Raw genomic sequence first — 18497 nt, 5'->3', positions numbered from 1 at the left:
GAGCCCCAGGTGCGGGCAGTGAGGGTGATGGAGGCGGCCCCTCCCTGTAAAGGGGTGGGTGCTGCTGGAGGGGCTGGTGCTGCCCTGCCCCGGGTGGCCGTGGAGGGGCCAGTGCGAGCCATGGGAGGAGTGGAGCGGTCGCCGAGCGCCGCTGGGCTGCGGCTGCACCTGCAGCGATGGAGAAGGTGAGCGGGAGCTGGACCGGCGGGTCCCGGGAAAAGCCGGGAGGAGTGCGGCCGTGCCTGCGGGGAGGGGGGGGCGCCGACCCAGCCGGCGGGGTCTGTGTCGGGTGCAGCAAGTGTCGGGTGCAGCAAGTGGCGGGGAGTGGGGGTGCCGCGGCGCGCTGGAGTCAGCGGCGGGGGCTGCCTGCAGCTGCTTTGGGGAGCCTGAGGCTGCGGTGGGCGGAGGGGGAACGGTGTCCCCGCAAGGAAGGCTGCCTTCGGCGGCATGCTGGGAGGTGTAGTCCCGGGGTACAGGGCTTGCGGTCGGCCGTGACGGCTCCGCGGAGCATGCCGGGAGGCGTAGTCTTTCCGTACTCGGCTGCCGGGCGCACATGCTGTGTTTGCCAGTGCACGGCAGGGACATGTAATTTTTGCTGCCAAGCCACTGCATTGCTCTCGGCGTAGTCCTTGTAACTCCCGCGGGCCCCGGTGTATTTTTGTTCCCCGTTTCGTGTGGTTTTCTGCGGGCTTTCAGGCGCCCGAATAACGATAAACCAGCTCGGCCGCTGCGCATGCGGGGCGTGGCGCTCCGCCGTGCTCAGTGCTGCCGCCTGGCGAAGCAAACCCGGTACTGCAGGTGAGCCGCGCAGGCGCCGCCGTGCTGCTCGCTGCTGCCCACACGTACCGGCGATACGGTGCTGCGGTGCGGTGCCGCCGCGCTCGTTGCTGCCTCCCGGTAAGGAAACGCCGCTGCCGCCCCACGTGCGCGCTGCCGGCGGGCGCTCGGCGCGCAAAGCGCGGAACTGCAGCGCCGGCCCCGCACAGGGACAGAGCAGCGCCGCCGCCTCCTCTGCCGCGGCAGGGCGGTGTGCCGGGCGCACTTCCCGGGGGCGGGTGGGGTCCAGGACCAGCAGTGAGGTGAGGGAGCCCCTTTGGCCGGTGCGGGGCTGTCTCCTGCCCGCCCGCCGCCTGGGGCTGGCGGGATAGGGAGCTTCAAACTGCCCGGTGCAGCAGGGGCCCGGTCTGCTGGAGGCGAGCCGGGTGAAGGCAGCCCCGGGGAGTTACCCGAGAGCTGAGAGAAGGGAAGAGGGGAAGGAGGCGGACCCCGCTGCAGGCACAGATGCCAGGTGCTTCCCCCAACACAGCAGAGCTCCACCTGAGGCGCCCTGAGCGCCGCTGGTCCTGTGCAGCTGCCCCCAGCTCCAGCACCTCCCCTGAATTCTGTCCTGTAGCCCTGGGCTGCCCCCAAGCCCTGTCGTGCAGGCTGCAAGCTGGCCCTTGAATGTGTTTTATTCTCCAGAAACGCTGGTGCTGTTTGCATCGGTTTGGGGAAAGAGGGGCGTTTCTGGCAGCTCCTGCAGAAGGAGGGATTCCTGCCTGAGGAGAGCTACGGTCACCACTGTGGCTCACAGTTGCTTGTTCTTTCCTTCTCCCAGAGACAGCACTGAGGAGTCGATTGTCGGTTCCTCTCTGAGGATGATGTTGACTGCATCAGGCTCAGGTTTGCGGGAGTTGCCTTTGGCCTCATTCTCCTAGCAGCACGGGTGAAAAGGGCCACCCAGATGCTTACTGGCTGTGGACAGGAGCTGCCGCGGCTGAATCTGGAGAGAGACAGGTACAGCAGCTGAGGAATAAAATAAACAGCAGGTCTGTCCAGCTGCAGACAAGAGAGAGCCCACCTCTCTGGGTGAGGAGGGATCTTAGCGTAGTTCTTAGCAGATGCGATAGCTGATGTGCACGGCAGGGCCTGTGTGTTACCGAAAGCGCAGTACAGCCACGTAGCGTCTGCATGTGTGAGGCTAGGTATCTTTGAAGCCTCGTATTTTAAGAGCTTTCTTTATATCTCTTGGTCTGGTTCCCTCTCACTTCCTCTTCTCTGACCTGTTGGCCATAACTAGGTTGGTTTTGGTGTGTTGCTGGTTCCTTCTCCCTCTCCTTTATTTACTCCTGCATCCCTGTGTCCCTGTTTTTTTATGCCATCTCTCGGCCCTCTTCTCTATACACGCCTGTCCAGCTCAGCATCCCTCGCTTGATCACAGCATCCTGTTTTCCAGCTCCCTGTCCCCTGCCTCTTCTCTATGTCGCTCCTGTTTTTCTGTTCCCGTTTTCTTCGTCTGTCCTGCAGTGTTTGGTCAGGGAGCCTTGTAGCTAACTCACTGTTGGGATTTTTTAAATATGCATTCATGAATAGACTTTTCCTGCCTCCTCTGTGCCCCTGGACGTGTTTGTAGCCCCTGGGTGCAGAGCTTGTGGCTGAGGAGAGGCACGGGTGCGGGAGGGGGGGTGATGTGCTGTGGGGTCTTGGCAAGGGCCCCTGCTCCCGTTGGGCTCCAGCTGGGGCTGGAGGTGGGGGAGCCCCAGGCGCAGCCGGTGGGGCTGGCCCTGCTGTATGAGGGGGCTCCAGCTGTAAAGGGGGCTGCTGGGGCATGGCTGCCTGAGGGGGCTGAGGAGTGAATCCAGGGGAGTCCCAGAGGCAGTTGCCTCCAGCAAGTGGTCCCTATGGCGAGAAAGGATCTGTCTGAGCCCTCCCTGACAGAGCAGACAGCAGCACGCAGTGCCAGGAGCTCAGTGTCTCCCTAGGACATGTGCATGAGTCGCCAGGTGTCTGGGAAGCCTTGTAGATGAGGAGCATCGAGGCATCTATTGTGTGCTGCTGAACGAGTGAGGACTGGGCAGGTGACACTGCAGAGGATGAAGGGGCAGAGACGGAGAGAAGCTTCAGACAAGCTTTGGGGTGGTGAAGGTCTCCTGCCAGCATCTGGAGCTGCGGTGAGTCCCTCGTACTCTTCTCTGCATCCGGGCCCATCTCTGCCACCGTTTTCCAGATGTTTGCCTGCCTTCCTTCCTCTGTAGGGTACTTTGTCGAAGTCCCCTTCAGAGTTCCTCCTTGTTAACTCTGAGGCTTCTTTGGTCTCTCGGGCCCCCTCTGGCATCCTCTGCTCCCTTTGCCCAGCTCTGTCGAGACATCCTCTGTGCCCCAGAGCCATGTTCTAGCTCAGGAGGGTTCTGAGCATCACTCTTTTCCCCTCAGAACCCTTCCTGCATCCGCATCTGTTAGCCAGTTCGGTCTTTGTGTCCTCTTACCTGTTCAATGCGCCTCCGCTGGGTCCACTGCGGACGTCTGTCCTTTGTTGGATTTGCTTTTGAGCTCATTGCATTCCCAAGACTTCTTTGGTCTCTCCGGCCGCCCTTCAGGACCTCTCTGATCTGTGTGATGATGGCTCTCATTCCATCAGAAGCTTTTCCATCTTAGGGCTCCGCAGTGGTCTGTTTCCTGGCTTATAGTGTGTTTCTGTTTGGTATCTGGTACCCCAAAGATGTCCATGGTCGGCTCAGATCTCCTCCTGAGTTTTCCAGAGAAGGCGATAGCCTTCATCTCCTTTTATTGACACATCTCCCGTGGTGTTTTTTGTTGTGCTTTGCAATTTTTTTTTTCTAGCTATGTAGATGTTAATTAGGCTGCTTTATACAGCTTTTGATCCATTTATTCTATTTCCATCGGGTTTTGTGTGTTTACTGTCCTTTGGAACTTATAGAGTTCTGTTAAGGGAGTCAGTTGGAGAGATGGTCAAGGTGACTCTGAATCGTCAGGGATTTACAGTAAATGATTTTTTTAAAATTTTTTTTTTTTTGCAGCCAGAGATATTTTTGAGCAGGAATTCTTAGGGGATCTAATTCTGCTTTGTCACTCGGTCCTATGCAGAACGTAATTCTGGCAGAGGTTAGGTAGCATCTGTGGTGTTGCTAGAAATGAAGTGTAACCCCGTAGCATGTTTGTTTTCTTGGAGGAAATCAGAGCATGTAATTTTTAATAAGAATATTGTTATTGCATTTAATGACCCGGATTCCTAGGTAGGTTAGTACGACACATATCTTTGCAGGGCTGACCCAGAGGAAGACCGGGACGTGGGTCGATAGTGTGAGTATATATTTTGTGGGCGTGTACCGATGCCTTTCAGAGTGTGTCAGAGGGTAAGGTTTTTGTGCTGTTTCGTGTAATGTTGTTCTGTTTTGTGTGTGTGTAAATATACGAGTTTTGTGTGGGAGCTTCAACGCGGCAACTGGAACTGACGAGTGCTGGGTGGGTGAGCCGTCACAGTAAAGGAGCAGGAGATAGGCACAGGTGCCGGCAGGCTGAGGTTTCAAGCAGTATCTCTGCATGTGTCTTTTTGCTTGGCTTTGCGTAAGTGCCGCACACAGGCTTAGAGGGACAGTGACACGCACAGTGATGAGCGGTTTGAGAAGGTGAGGCGTTTGTGGGCCAGGTTGGCATTTCAGATCGAAGTTTTACGTGGCAGGTCAGTGTAGCGTTTCTCTTTGGTGTTGCAGGTTCTGTGCGGACTGCCTGTGGAGCTGTGTGAGCGATTGAAGTGAGCTGGGGAGCGGAGAGGAGTAGCGTGGGGTTGCCGATGTCTTGCAAGTGCAATGGTAGTTTTGTGTCTCTTGCATTCTTAGGGGCCACAAGCAAGGACAGCTACAGTGCCCGATTCTGGAATTGACACAGAGTAGGCGAGCAGAATACAGTGGATTGAGGTGGGGCATGTTGCTGGAAATGTCCATGTTGATGGAGGTGATGCAGACTAATGATTGTTGTGTGAAGACTGGTGCTGACTTTCTTTTTTGCAGATGATGAAGAAAGACCTGGCGACTGCAAGAGTAATCCAGTGGAGTGACTGTGTTTTTTCTTGTTCAGCAATGGAATCAGACTCCCGGACCTGTGAAAGCTAAGTTGAGGCACGGGTGCTGGCGAGGGATCAGGGAAAGGAGGGGATAAAGTTGGCAATTTCAGGAAGGGGTTTTAAACGTAGTGTAGCTTGGAAGGCCTGTCCAAGAGCAGTCCCTTTTCAGTAGGTAAAAGCAGGTGGGTTACCGTTCAGCGTAATGCTGGTGTGTGCCGGGCAGGGCAGTTCCAGCCTGCGTCTGTTGTTGTTTTGTTGTGGTCTGTCTTCTGTGTCCTAGACCTTCCTTGGGTGTCAATGTCCTCCTTTTGCTCAAGGAGCATGGCAGACGCCTCGGGCACCAGCTCTGAGGTCCGGAACGCCGGTGCTCATCATCACGGTCCCGATCGGGCCCTTCTTTTATGGAGTTACAGGCTTCAGGCATGGATCATTCTGTCGTCTTGGAAGTTTAGGGACGGTCCTCTTTTCTGGCATTATTCTTGGCTGCGTGAACAGCTCTGCTCTCTAGCCGTCCATTTTCATGGGCTGGGAATTCTTCCCTGCATCCTGACATTCTCTAGGTCTTGAAGCCAGGCTTCTTGTGCATACATCTTCTCAGTTCGGAGACTAAGGTCCTGTCCCGGGCCATGATGTTCTGTTCTTCCTTCGGCGCTGCCAGAGTGCCCTCTCTTATCGCTGTCATGGTCCCGCAGGTCTTTTCCGATGACGTTTTCTGTCCGGGCATCATCTTTCTGGCCAAGAGTTTTTTCTGATCTTTGAGGCTCATAGTTTGCAGTGTTCTTTGTCGTGTCTGTGTGCATGTATGTGTTTGGCTTGGAGTTGCCCTGCCTGCAACCCTGGAGTTAGGGTTAGGTGGATTGGTGACAAGAGTCTGTAGTTATTATGGTGATATGCCTAGACTGTTGAGGCAAAGGTCATACAGTCATCTGGGACAGAGCAGTTGTCATCAGTACGTTAGTGAGGAGAGTCATTTCAGGGGTATTTTGTGGGTGCCGAGGGGATGACCAGAGTCGTGTGGGAGAGGCAGCTAGCATACCAGTTCAGAGGATGGGATATCGAAGGTGTGAAGGCTTGTATGTGTAGAGCTTAATGTTTGAATTCTGTATTTCTTTTAACAGCAGGCTGTCCAAACGAGACACCTGGAATTCTTAAGCTCTCACTCTGCTAGCGGTTGACTTGTGTGACATTAATGTTTCTACAGATGCAGAGGCCTGAGCCGTGCACCAAAGGACGATGGAAGAGAGGTGAGCAGTTAAGATCGTGCGTGGGCACGTGGTGTTAGAGGGAATGCGTGATGCGTGGCTGTAGGGCTACACTGATACATTGCTATTTTTCCTTTGAATTTGAAGGTCTGTATCGACGAGAGACAGGCACCGTAGCGGACTCGGGCAAGGCGAGCGGTGATCGGCAAGCTGAAGTAGCAGTTCTTTTTCGGGTGTTGTATTGTTGGTGAATGGTTTAAGCAACCCACGTTGTTCGGGGTTTGCAGGTGGCGCACCAGCGTGTGTTAACTCAAACTGAGGGATCCTGGATGGGTGAGCTGTCGAGATAAAGGAGCAGGAGATGGACACTGGTGCGGGCAGGCTGAGGTTTGGGGCTGTATCTCAGCATGTGTTGTTTTGCTAGGGTTTTCATAGGTGCCACTTGGAGCGACAGTGAAGTGCACTGAAGAGTGATCTGAGAAGGTGAGGTGGTTGCAAGCCAGGCTGGCATTTAAGAGCAATGTTTTACATGACAACTCAGTGTAGTGTGGTGGGCGGGTTTTTTTTGTTTGTTTTTTTTGTTTGTTTGTTTGTTTTGCAGGTTTTGCACAGGCTGACTTTGTAACTGTGTGAGTGTGCGAGGTGAGCCAGGTAGCAGAGAGGAGGAGCGTGGGGTCGCTGATGTCTTGTAAGCGTAATGGTAATTTTGTGCCTCTTGCTATCTTAGGCGCCACAAGGAAGGACAGCTACAGAGTCCAACTCTGGAACTGTCACAGACCAGGGGAGCGGAATACAGCGGTTTGTCCAAGGTGGGGCAGGTTGCCGGAAATGTCTGTTTTGATTAAGTGATGCTGAATAATGGTGCTGTTGTGAGAGGGCTTTCTTTTTTTTTTTTTTTTTTTTTTTTTTTTTTTTTTTTTTTTTTTTTTTTTTTTTTTGACAATGAAAAGAGACCTCGTGACTGCAGGAATAATCCAGTGGGGTGACTGTGGTGTTTTCTTGTCATGCATGGAATCGGACTCCTGTCCTGCGAAAGCTAAGGTGAGGCACGGGTGCTGGCGAGGGGTCAGGGGAGGGAGGGGATGAGATTAGGAATTGTAGGGAAGACTTCTAAAGATCATGTGGAGTGGAAGGCCTGTACAGGAACAATCCCCTTTCAGCAGGGAAAAGGGGGTGCGTTACTGTTCAGCATGATGCTGGCGTGTGCTGGGCAGGGCAGTTTCAGCCTGTGTCTCTTGTTGTTTTGTTGGTTCTATGTCTTAGACCTTCCTTGGGTCTCGGTGTCCTCCTTTTGCTCAAGGAGCACGGCAAGCACCAGCTCTGAGGTCCAGAACGCTGGTGCTCATCATCACGGTCCCGATCGGGCCCTTCTTTTGTGGAGTTACAAGCTTAATGCTTGGATCGTTCTATCGTCTTGGAAGTTTAGGGACAGTCCTCTTTTCTGGCGTCATTCTTGGCTGTGTGAGCAGCTCTGCTCTCTAACCGTCCATGTTCACGGACTGGGAATTCTTCCCTGCATCCTGATGTTCTTTAGGTGTTGAAGCAAGGCTTCTTGCTCATACTTCTCAGTTTGGAGGACATGATGTTCTATTCTTTCTCAGGCGTTGGCAGAAAGCCTCTTCTTATCGCTGTCACGGTCCAACTGGTCAATGTTCTCTGATGATGTTTTCCGTCTGGGCTTCATCCTTCTGGCTGAGAGTGTTTTTTTGATCTTAGAGGCCTGTAGTTTGTAGCGTTCTGTGTAGTGTCTGTATGCGTGTCTGTTTGGCTTTGAGCTGCCCTGCCGGGGTTGTAGAACCAGAGTTAGGTAGAATAATGGTAAGTGTCTGTGGTTAATACGGTGAATATGCCTAGACTGTTGAGGCGAAGGTTGTCTGGTCATCTGGGGATCGAGCAGTTGTTGTCAGCAGGTGAGCGAGGAGAGTAATTTCTGCAGTATTTTGTGAGCAGTGAGGGAATGACCGGAGCCGTGTGGGAGAGACCGCTAGCGTGCCAGTTTTGAGGGTGTATTTTAGAAAGTGTGAAGGCTTGTGTGTGTAGGGCTTAATGTTTGAATTCTGTATTTCTTTTAATGGCAGGCTCCAGTTGGTACTCCTAAATCAAAAGGAGATCCCTGGAATTTTTAAGCTCTCGCTCTGCTAGCGGTTGACTTGCGTGACGTTAATGTTTGTACAGATGCAGAGGCCTGAGCTGTGCACCGAAGGGCAACGGGGGAGAGGCGAGTGGAGCGCAGTAAAGAGGTGGGTGAGTGTGTGGCATTGGAGGGAACAAGTGATGGGTGGCTACAGGACTCAATTATAGTATTTCTTTTATTGTAAAATTTGAAAGTGAGAAGCGACAAGTGCCATGAGAGTCGGGCAGTGGGGTGGACTCAGGCAAGGTACTGTGTCCAGTTCTGGAGCCCCCAACACAAGAAGGACATGGACCAGTTGGAGAAGGTCCAGAGGAGGGCCACGAAGATGATAAAAGGGCTGGAGCACCTCTCTTATGAGGACAGGCTGAGAGAGTTGGGGCTGTTCAGCCTGGAGAAGAGGAGGCTCCAGGGAGACCTTATAGCGGTCTTCCAGTACCTCAAGGGGGCCTACAAGAAAGATGGGGAAAGGCTGTTTAGCAGGGCCTGTTGCAATAGGACGAGAGGTAATGGTTTTAAAATAGAGGGGGGTAGATTTAGATTGGAAATTAGGAAAAAATTTTTTACGATGCGAGTTATAGAACACTGGAACAGGTTGCCCAGAAAGGTGGTGGGTGCCCCATCCCTGGAAACATTCAAGGCCAGGCTGGATGAGGCTCTGAGCAACCTGATCTAGTCAGGGATGTCCCTGTTCCTTGCAGGGGGGTTGGACTAGATGACCTTTGAAGGTCCCTTCCAACCCTAACCATTCTATGATTCTATGATTCTAAGGTGAATGGTGCTTGGTGGGCTGAAGTTGCGGTTACTTTTCAGGTCTTGCATGGCTGGTGAAGTTTTAATCAACTCATATTGTTTGGTGTTTGCAGGTGCTCCGCCAGCCTCAATATGACAACTGGAACTGACATACCTAGGTGGGCGAGCTGTCAAGGTAAAGGAGACGGAGAACAGGCATAGGTGCGCGGAGGCTGAGGTTTCAGGCAGTATCTCACCACGTACCCTTTTGCTTGGGTTTTTGTAGGTGCCACTCAGGGACGGTGACGTGCGCTGATGAGCAGTTAGAGAAGGTGAGGCAGTTGTGGGCCAGGCTGGCATTTAAGAGCCAAGCATTACAGGGCAACTTGGAGTAGCAAGTTTTTTTTTGTTTTGCAGGTTCTGTGCGGGCTGTCTGTGGAACTCTGTGAGCCACTGAAGTGCGCTGGTCAGTGGAGAGGAGAAGAGTGGGACTGGTGATTTCTTGCAAGTGCCACGGTAATTTTCTGTCTTTTGCATTCTTAGGTGCCTCAAGCAAGGACAGCCACAATGTCCGACTCTGGAATTGGTGTGGAACAGGGACTGGAACGCTAGGATGTCTCTGAGGTGGGGCATGTTTTGGGCAATATCTGTGGTGTGATGCTAAGTGATGGCACTGTTGGGTGAGGTTTTTGGTGTGGTTTTTTTTGTTTTGGTTCTTTATTTTTTTTTTTTCTTCTGTTTTGCAGATGAGGAAGAGGGACCTGGCAACTGCAGGAGTGGGGTGCCTGTGTTTTTTCTTGTCAAGGATGGATTGAGACTCGCAGCCCACTCAAAGCTAAGTTGAGGCACAGGTGCTGGTGAGGGGTCGGGGGAGGGAGGGGACGAGGTTAGGAACTGTAGGGAAGACTTAAAGATAGTGTTGAGCGGAAGGCCTGTTCCCTTTCAGCAGGTAAAAGGGGGTGGGTTACTGTTCAGCATGATGCTGGCATGTGCCGGGCAGAGCAGTTCCAGCCTGCGTCTGTTGTTGTTTTGTTTGTGTGGTCTGTCTTCTGTGTCTTAGACCTTCCTCGAGTCTCGGTGTCCTCCTTTTGCTCAAGGAGCACAGGAGATGCCTCGGGCGCCAGCTCTGAGGTCCGGAACGCCGGTGCTCATCATCACGGTCCCGATCGGGCCCTTCTTTTATGGAGTTACAGGCTTCAGGCATGGATCGTTCTATCGTCTTGGAAGTTTAGGGACGGTCCTCTTTTCTGGCATTATTCTTGGCTGCGTGAACAGCTCTGCTCTCTAGCCGTCCATTTTCATGGGCTGGGAATTCTTCCCTGCATCTTGACGTTCTCTAGGTCTTGAAGCCAGGCTTCTTGTGCATACAACATCTCAGTTTCTAAACTAATGTCTTGTCCCAGGCCATGATGTTCTGTTCTTTCTCTGGCGCTGCCACAGAGCCTTCTCTTATCACTGTCCTGGTCCCGTAGGTCTTCTTTCTCAGTGAGATTTTTCCATCCAGGCTTCATCTTTCTTGGCCAAGAGTTTTCTCTGATCTTAGAGGCCTGTAGTTTGTAGTGTTCTGTGTAGTGATGGTCTATGCATGCGTGTGTTTGACTTGGATCTGCCCTGCCCACAGGTGTAGAAGCAGGGTTAGGTGGAAGAGCGATGAGAGTCTGCAGTTAATATGGTTATATGTCTAGACTGTAGACGCAAAAGTTGTATGGTCATCTGGGATCAAGCAAGTGTTGTCACTAGGTGAGGAGAGTCATTTCTGCAATATTTTGGGGGTGCTGAGGCCATGATGGTAGCCATCTGGGAGAGGCAACCAGAGTGCCAGTCGTGGGGATGGCATTTGAAAAGTGTGAAGGTTTGTACATGTAGAGCTTAATGTTTGAATTCTGTATTTCTTTTAACGGCAGGCTGTAGTTGGGCTCCGTTTAGTACTGGTGAACCACAAGGAGCCCTCTGGAATTCTTAAGTTATTGCTTTGCATGAGGTTGACTTGTTTGATATTAATGTTTCTACAGATGCAGAGGGACGAGTCGTGTGCTAAAGGGTGACGGGGGAGAGGTGAGCAGAGCGCAGTAAAGAGGTGGGTTGGTGTGTGGTATTAGAGGGAATGAGTGATGGGTGGCTATAGGACTAAATTATAGTATTTCTATTATTTTAAAATTTGACAGTGTGAAACGATGAGCACCATGAGAGATGGGTACCGGAGTTGAGTTGGGCAAGGTGAGCGGTGACTGGTGGGCTGAAATAGTGGTTATTTTTCAGGTGTTGCGTGGTTGGTGAAGTTTTAATCAACCCGTGTTGTTTGGGATTTGCAGGTGCTGTGCCAGCCTCAATGTGACAACTCAAAGTGATGGATCCTAGGTGGGCAAGCTGTCAAGGTAAAGGAGCCGGAGAGTGGGCATAGGTGCGCGGAGGCTGAGGTTTTGGGTGGTATCTCAGCATGTCTCGTTTTGCTTGGGTTTTCATAGGTGCAACTCTCAGGCTCGGAGGGGCGATGAAGTGCGCGGATGAGCAGTCCCAGAAGGTGAGGCGGTTGCAAGCCAGGTTGGTGTTTAAGAGCCAAGTGTTACATGGCAACTCAGTAATGTTTTGTTTCTTTTTTGTTTTGCAGGTTGCGTGCGGGATGCCTGTAGAAGTCCGTGAGCCGCTGAAGCAGGTCGGGTAGCAGAGAGGAGGAGCGTCGGGTTGCTGATATCTTGCAAGTGCAATGGTAATTTTGCGTGTCTTGCGTTCTTAGGTGCCACGAGCAAGGACAGGCGCCGCATCTGACTCTGGAATTGATGCAGAGCAGGCACTTGGAATGCTGTGACGTGTCTGAGGGGAGGCTGGTTTTGGACGATGTCTGTGTTGTGATGCTGACTGGTGTGAGGGTTTTTTTTTGTTCTGTTTTACAGATGATGAAGTGGGACCTGGCGACTGCAGGAATAATCCAGTGGATTGACTGGAGTTGGTTTTGTCGAGGATTGAATTAGGCTCCTGGCCCTCTCAAAGTTAAGTTGAGGCAGGGTGCTGGAGAGGTGTTGGGGGAGGGAGATGTCGAGGTTAGGAATTGCAGGAAGGGGTTTTATAGCTGGTGTGGAGCGGAAGGCCTGTCCAGGAACAGTCCCTTTCAGCAGGTAAAGGAGACGGGTTACTGTTCAGCGGGATGCTACTATGTACTGGGCAGGGCAGTTCCAGCCTGTGTTTGTGTCTGTGTCATTCATGTGGTTATTCTTCTGTCTTTTAGACCTTCCTTGAGTCTCAATGTCCTCCTTTTGCTCAAGGAGCACGGCAGGCGCCTCAGGCACCATCACTGGCACCTCAAATGGCAGTACTCATCGGTGCGGTCCCGATCGGGCCCTTCTTCTCTTGTAACACAAAGCATAATACGTGGATCATTCTTGCGTCTTGGAAGTTTAGGGCAATCCTCCTTTCTGGTGTCCTTCTTAACTCTGTGAGCAACTCTGCTCTCTAGCCATCCGTTTTTATGGACTGGGAATTCTTCCCTGCATTCTTTTGTTTTTAGGTCTTGAAGCCAGGCTTCTTGCGCATGCATGCACCCTCTCAGGTTTGAGAATAATGTCTTGTACCGGGCCACGACATTCTGTTCTTTTTCTAGCGCTGCAAGACAGCCTCCTCTCATATCGCCATCCCAGTCCCGCAGGTCTTATTCTCTAACGGCATCTTCTGTCTGGGCGTCATCTTTCGGGCCCAGAGTTTTCTCTAATCTTTGAGGCCCCTAATTCACAGTGTTCCGTGTAGTGTCGCTCTGTCCATGTGTGTGTTTGGCTTGGAGCCGCCCTGCCCGGAGGTATAGAGTCAGGGTGAGGTGGAAGAGCGATAAGAGTCTGTGGTTAATATGGTGATATGCCTAGACGGTTGAGGCAAAGATGGTACGGTCATGTCGGATGAAGTGAGTGTCGTCAGCAGGTGAGGAGAGTGGTTTCTTTAGCATTTTGCAGGAACCGAGGGGATGATAGGAGCCCTCTGGGAGAGGCAGCTAGAGTGCTAATTGAGAGGATGGAATCTCAGAGTTTTTCAAGTTTGTATGTGTAGGGCTTAATATCTGGATTCTCTATGGTGTTTAATGGCAGTCTGTTGTTAGGCTGTAGATGATATTCCTAAATTGAAACAAGGCGTCTGGAATTTTTAATCCTTTTTTTGATATTAATGTTTCTACAGATGCAGAGGGATGAGCCGTGCAGGGCGATGGAGGAAAGGTAAGCAGAGGGAGGTAAGAAGCTAGGCTCGTGTGTGTTATTAGAGGGAAGTTGTGCCTTGTGGCTATATGACTAAATTATGGTGGTCTGTGGTTTTGGTTTTGTGGTGGGTTTTTTTTTGTTGGTTTTTTGGTTTTTTTTGTTGTTGTTGGTTTTTTTTTTTTAATTTTAAGGGCTGAACCTATGAGTGATGTGAGATAGCACCTTGTCATAGCGCCCATTGGGCCCTTTCTTTAGTGGTTGTTTTTTTTTTTTTGTCGTTCCCAAGCACTCCCAAAGCTGCATGTCAGGCCCTGGGGCTCAGGGCTCTGCGATGGCTGCACCCTTCCCCGCTCCTCAGCATCGCAGATGGGGACTGCAGAGGGAGTCAGAAGACAGCCAGGGCGTGTGGGGCCCTGCAAGGCAGCAACAAGGCTACGAGCGGGGCTGCACGTACACAGGAAGAGTGGACCACAATGATTTGTGCGCTTGCTGACCCAATGCCTCGTGCTAGGCACGGATAGGTATGTGGGCATAGGGGGCGGGTGCGTTCGTGTGCGTAGCGGGTGTACGGGCTTGCGTAGCAGGCGTACGGGTATATATTGCGATGCGACGCAGCAGTAAATTGAGAGCTGACTCCACGACATCCGTGTCTGTGTCTCTCTCCCCGGGATGGGATCCCGGTAGAGGGGGTCAGTTTGTTGTCGCGTGGCAACAAGGGTGAGCTGGTTTGGGGCCTGAAAGTGGAGACTGAGATTTCTGTTCCTGAGGCTTGAAAACTAGTTTGTGTGGCGCATCTTGGGGCTCAGAAAGAGATTGGGTTGTCTGGCTTTGGGCTTAGAAACACAAGGTCCATTCCTGCACTTCTGGTGCTTGAGAACAGGCTCAGAAGCTGGGTTTTTGGGCTCAGAAACAGGCACTAAGTGAGCTGGCATGGGGCCCAAAAGCAGCAGCCAGGGTGGCTGTTTGTGCAGGGAAGTGGGAGAGCACTGGGGGCTACAGGGGACAGCAGGGAGTGGGCAGGGTCTGCAGCCCCTCTCTGGAGGTGGGAACCTGGTCATATCGGACCTCACAGGTCAGGAGGCCGGCACATGCCAGACCGAGCTTGATGTCTGAGGTGGTTTCTGGGTGGAAGGGTGCTTTTCAGGTCCCCCATGTCCTCCTTTGAGTCCAGCTCTTTCTTCTATGCTGCTTAGAATAGTTATTAGGTAATTAATCATACAAACTATTTAATACTTATGCAATGTACAGCTATGACCTTTAATAGTAGTACTGAAGTTATGACAGCAATTCGCTTATGACCTTGTCAAAAGCCCAGGCTGTTGCAAATAGCTGGAGCTGGTAAGGAGCAGGAGCTGAAATCAACCGGAGCTTCAGTGCAGAGCCGGGGCTTCCGTTAGCCAGAACTGCGGCAAGCGGGAGCTGGACCCAGACAGGTGATCTGCTGTTTGAAGCATGCATGAGCCACAGCCAAAATTACCAGCAGTCTTAATGAGCAGGAGCTGCAATTAGCTGGAGTGTCTGTTGGCCGGACCATGCTCCCAGAGGCCAGGCGCAGACAGGGCTGTCCCCAACGAGCACCTGCGAGCAGCAGGGAGGTGACTCATCCTTCTGTCTGTGTGTGTAGGGTGTCTTCCATTCCTGTTCCCAAGGGCAGAAAGTGAGGTGGGGGTCCCCTGGGTCTCGTGGGGGAGCCCCGCTTCAAGGGGACACGGGCGAGGCAGCAGCACAGGACGTCAGTGTTCCCCTGGTAGGTGGTAAAGGGGAGAGAAACCGGCTGGTCAGAGCTCCCGGGATACAAGGCCAGGATGGCCCCGCTGGCACAATCCTCCATTGTCTTTTCCCCACTGGCTGCGTGTGACAAGCAGTTTAGGTGTTTGCCTTCTCTTTCTCCATTGTCACTTTCTGTGTCACATGCAGAAAATTCTGCATGGTTGATTCCCTTTGCTGCCAGCGTGGAAAAGCTGGTGAAAATTGCAGTTAAGAGAGCATCCCTCATTCCCAAGTTGGTCTATTGATAGTTATGAATGTTTTCCTTTCAGGTAAAAGAATGAACTTTCATGTCCTATAAATTAAGAGCTGCCCGTTACCTTCTTTAGGGTCAAGTGCCTCTCTCCTGTTGCTTCATACTAATGTTATGGGCAAGCTGGAAACAGCCTTTTATTTTTATATGCATATCTCAATTTTTGGCAATATGTCGTGTCAGTATAGGTAATGTTTTCAGACCTAGGTGCCAGTAGCAATGTAATGAATGAAACAGGATGGAAACTGATGTTTATATTTTATTCTTTTTCCTTTTTTTTTATTTTTTTTATTTTTTTTTTTTATTAGAGTGGTGATGATGGGTTGTCCTGTGGCTCAATCCACCTTCTGTTTCGTGCAGCTTTCAATCTAGAACTTTTGGGTAAGAAAGTTTGTCCTTTGGAAAAAGGAATAGTCATTCATAGGATTGAGGTGTAGATTTGCAGAGTTCCTTAAGTTCATAAATGGACATAAAGCCAAATTTCACTACTCAATGTTGTTGCTGTTGGTCTTTGCTGTCATTAATTTTGCCACAACTCCGGGAGCTCTGATTTTTTTTTTTTTTTTTTTTTGAGTCTCTAACACCTCTTTTGTGTGGTTGGTTTTTGTTTTTTTGGTTACCCCCCCCCACGACATTACGTTTAAATGTTAGCTTCCTCACAAATGTGTTGGTCAATATAATTGAGTTGTGATGATTAAAACCACATAGGCGACACCCATTTTGCAGGTCTGAGCATTAGTTGTTGACATGTTGTCGTAGTTCAGCCCCGATCGGGACCAGACTACGCAGGCTAGGAAAGATCGTAGAAGGCACGGTTGTTGCCGCACGAGAAGTGCCTGCTCCGGAGGCTTCTTGCGAGCAGCGCTAAAGGCACGCGAACATCGCGTCTCTGTGCTTTCCTGAACAGCTTGCGCTGGGACAGTTACAGCCGTGTTTTGCAAGCTGTCCGGGGTGCTGAGGCACTAAAAGTGCGGATGTGTGGCGACTGTCCAAGAGGAGAACCGGCTGCTCTGAAAGCCCTTCCTGCTCTTCACGTACGCTTTCTAGCAGCTCTACGGACACACACACGTCAGCCTCTTCACTGTCCTACACAGCTAGCATGCTGGCAGTTACCGTCAACTTGGAACCAGCCGCGCAGAAGGCAGTCGCCCTCCAACGGACGAACAGCGGATCATCGCGGCCACACGCGAGCTGGCCGCACTCGGAGCTTTCGCGGCTCTTCTCTCGCTCTTTCCCGCAGAGCTCCGGCGATGCACAACTCGAACCGCGAAAGCCGCAATGAGCTTTGTGCAAGCTGCGCAGAAGAAACAAGGCACTAAACCGGCAAATGTCTAGCTAATCTCCCACGTGAAAAGTGTGTAACCATGTAACAAAAGGTTCAGGATTTTTAAGATTTTTTCCCACTGAGCAGTAGGGACTGTTTCTCACTCCTTACAAATGAGTCCTTCGTCAGGAAAAGAAAAAAAAAACGGACTTCCTCTTCCATTAATTGTTTCTCTAAGCTATATGGGTACGTGACTATGTTTTATAACTGTATTCTTGTCCTGGTTCTGGCTAGGATAGAGTTAATATTTACCTGAGCTGGGTGGAGTACTGAAGCTGGTAGCCCCTATGGCTGGGATAGTTAACTAATTAGCTAACTGCTGGGGCTCAGTATGTAAGTGAGGAGGGTGGTGAAGGGAGCCTCCTGCTACGTGGAAGAAACTAGGTGTGGAGATTTGTTGTAAGCCATTATACTATATTTGTATTGCATCACTGTTTTGTTTTCTTCTGTCATTACTGTTAAATTTACTTTTTGTTCAATCTCAACCCACGGGTTTGGTTTTTTTCCTGGTTTTCTTTTGTTTACCAAATCTCCCCCTGTTCTCTTGGAGGGTGGGGGGGAGTGAGAGAGAGACTGCGTAGTCTGGTCCCGATCAGGGCTGAACTACAACAATTCTTTAAGTGCATACATATATAGTTGTGATTAACTTATTGTCCCCTATATCAATCCCCCCTTTTTATCACACTAAGTAAATTCTTTTACTTAAACAGTTTCCCTGAATGATATGAAGCATCGTACATGGTTTTGTTTAGTGACGGGGGGGCCTAAGGTGGCAGCTTCTGTAGGAAACTGCTAGAAGTCGCTCCCCTTTGTTCAGTGGACTCGGCCGGGCCTAGAGCGGACCCGCTGCTGGCCAAGGCCAAGCCAATTGGTAGCAGAATGTCTCGTGATAACGCCTCTGTGATAACGTGTTAAAATAGGGGAAAACAGAAAAAAAAAAAGGGAGAGATGTGAAACAGCTGAGCGGGGGGCAGAGGCACAGAGGGGGAGGCGCAGGCCTTATGGGCCTTGCAGGCCTCACCCTCTGGCCTCTCGCCAAGCGGCTGACTGGGCCCGAATTGGTCCGGCCCGGCTGCAGGAAGTGGAGAGGAGAGGAGAAGTGAATAAGATGTAAAAAGGATCCTGAGAGACATCTGCCAGCCTGTTGTGAGGAACGGCTGCAGATGCCAAGGTCAGTTCAGAAGGAGTGGGAGGAGTAATGTGGCTCCTGGCCAAGATTCCCCTGCAGCCTGTGGTGACGACCATGGTGGAGCAGGTTGTCCCCCTGCAGCCCATGGAGGTCCACGGAGGAGCAGAGATCCACTTGGAGCCCATGAAGGATCCCGTACTGGGGGAGGCGGATGCCTGAAGGCAGCTGTGGCCCATGGAGGGCCCGCTGGGACAGCCGTTCTGGAGAGACTGCACCCCGTGGAAGAGATGACCCATGCCGGAGCAGTTTCAGGAAGGACTGTGGCGTACGGGTGGGACCCCACAACAGAGCAGGGGAGGAATGTGAGGAGTTCTTCCCCCAACCATGAAGCAGCGGTGTAAAACAACGCGTGATGAACTGACCGCAATCCCCATTCCCTCTTCCCCTTCCTGTGCCACTCGGGGGGGGGAAGGTAGTAGAGATAATGTTAAGCTTGGGAAGAGGGAGGGGTGGAGGGAGGTTATCTTGTTCTCTGTCTCATTATCTTGCTGTTTGCAGTAATAAATGAATAGTTTTCCCCAAGAGGAGTCTGTTTTGCCCGTGATGGTAACTTTAAGGATTTCTCCCTGTCCTTATCTCAAACCTCGAGCCGTTTTTCCTTACATTATCTCCCCCTGTTCTCTCGGAGGGTGGGAGGAGTGAGAGAGAGACTGCATAGTCTGGTCCTGATCGGGGCTGAACTATGACAGTGTTACTTTCTTAAACATTCTCCAAACCCATAGGTACAGCACAATAGTTAATATTAATAAAATTCCTAAGCTAATCAAGAAGATCACAACGGGGCGCACCATAGTATTAAGGATCCCTGTTGCCTCTGTCCCAGCCCCACTCATGCCCTGAGTACATTTCCATTTTGTGCATAACCACAGTGGCCAAGTTTA

General features: G+C 51.4%; 1 protein-coding gene and 2 long non-coding RNA genes across 13 annotated transcripts; all 3 read left to right on the top strand.

Annotated features, from left to right (window-relative positions):
• Window positions 1-814: 814 nt before the first annotated feature.
• On the top strand, window positions 815-6429 carry LOC147598399 (uncharacterized). 3 transcript variants are annotated; one of them, XR_015260527.1, is made up of 5 exons: window positions 815-897; window positions 1598-1776; window positions 2698-2930; window positions 4788-6084; window positions 6190-6429. It is a non-coding gene; the product is annotated as an uncharacterized LOC147598399 (long non-coding RNA). The 3 variants fall into 3 exon arrangements; XR_015260529.1 differs by lacking the exons at window positions 1598-1776; window positions 2698-2930; XR_015260528.1 differs by lacking the exons at window positions 815-897; window positions 1598-1776; window positions 2698-2930 and adding an exon at window positions 4618-4694.
• A 562-nt stretch (window positions 6430-6991) lies between these two features.
• On the top strand, window positions 6992-11887 carry LOC147598398 (uncharacterized). Of its 9 annotated transcripts, XM_086762069.1 has the most exons (14): window positions 6992-7083; window positions 8218-8282; window positions 9040-9084; window positions 9192-9237; window positions 9323-9371; window positions 9449-9529; window positions 9652-9756; window positions 10918-10982; window positions 11071-11122; window positions 11218-11280; window positions 11371-11426; window positions 11514-11558; window positions 11640-11714; window positions 11797-11887. In XM_086762069.1, the coding sequence occupies exons 1-6, from the start codon at window positions 7051-7053 to the stop codon at window positions 9526-9528; spliced, it is 318 nt and encodes a 105-aa protein (XP_086618195.1). In that variant the 5' UTR covers window positions 6992-7050; the 3' UTR covers window position 9529; window positions 9652-9756; window positions 10918-10982; window positions 11071-11122; window positions 11218-11280; window positions 11371-11426; window positions 11514-11558; window positions 11640-11714; window positions 11797-11887. The 9 variants fall into 9 exon arrangements, 7 of the variants coding, with proteins under 7 accessions (XP_086618195.1, XP_086618199.1, XP_086618196.1 ...); XR_015260525.1 differs by lacking the exon at window positions 11797-11887 and having other exon boundaries at window positions 9040-9101; window positions 11640-11726; XM_086762073.1 differs by lacking the exon at window positions 11797-11887 and having other exon boundaries at window positions 10918-10960; window positions 11640-11726.
• Window positions 11888-12349: 462 nt separating this feature from the next.
• LOC147598397 (uncharacterized) lies at window positions 12350-15632 on the top strand. Its single transcript, XR_015260553.1, has 3 exons — window positions 12350-13101; window positions 13370-13604; window positions 15412-15632. It is a non-coding gene; the product is annotated as an uncharacterized LOC147598397 (long non-coding RNA).
• Window positions 15633-18497: the final 2865 nt, after the last annotated feature.

This window comes from Chlamydotis macqueenii, chromosome 18 (genome assembly GCF_036417535.1).
Source record: "Chlamydotis macqueenii isolate bChlMac1 chromosome 18, bChlMac1.mat, whole genome shotgun sequence".
NCBI classification, from domain to species: Eukaryota; Metazoa; Chordata; class Aves; order Otidiformes; family Otididae; genus Chlamydotis; species Chlamydotis macqueenii.
This window is presented reverse-complemented; position numbering and strand designations above follow the sequence as displayed.

Excerpts from the sequence above, each read along its gene's own strand:
- LOC147598398 (XM_086762069.1), top strand. The coding sequence starts at position 7,051 with ATGGAATCGGACTCCTGTCCTGCGAAAGCTAAG. Across the intron at positions 9,085-9,191 it reads ACTGGAACTGACATACCTAG|GTGCCACTCAGGGACGGTGA; the intron begins GTGGGCGAGCTG and ends GGGTTTTTGTAG. Across the intron at positions 9,372-9,448 it reads TGAGCCACTGAAGTGCGCTG|GTGCCTCAAGCAAGGACAGC; the intron begins GTCAGTGGAGAG and ends TTGCATTCTTAG.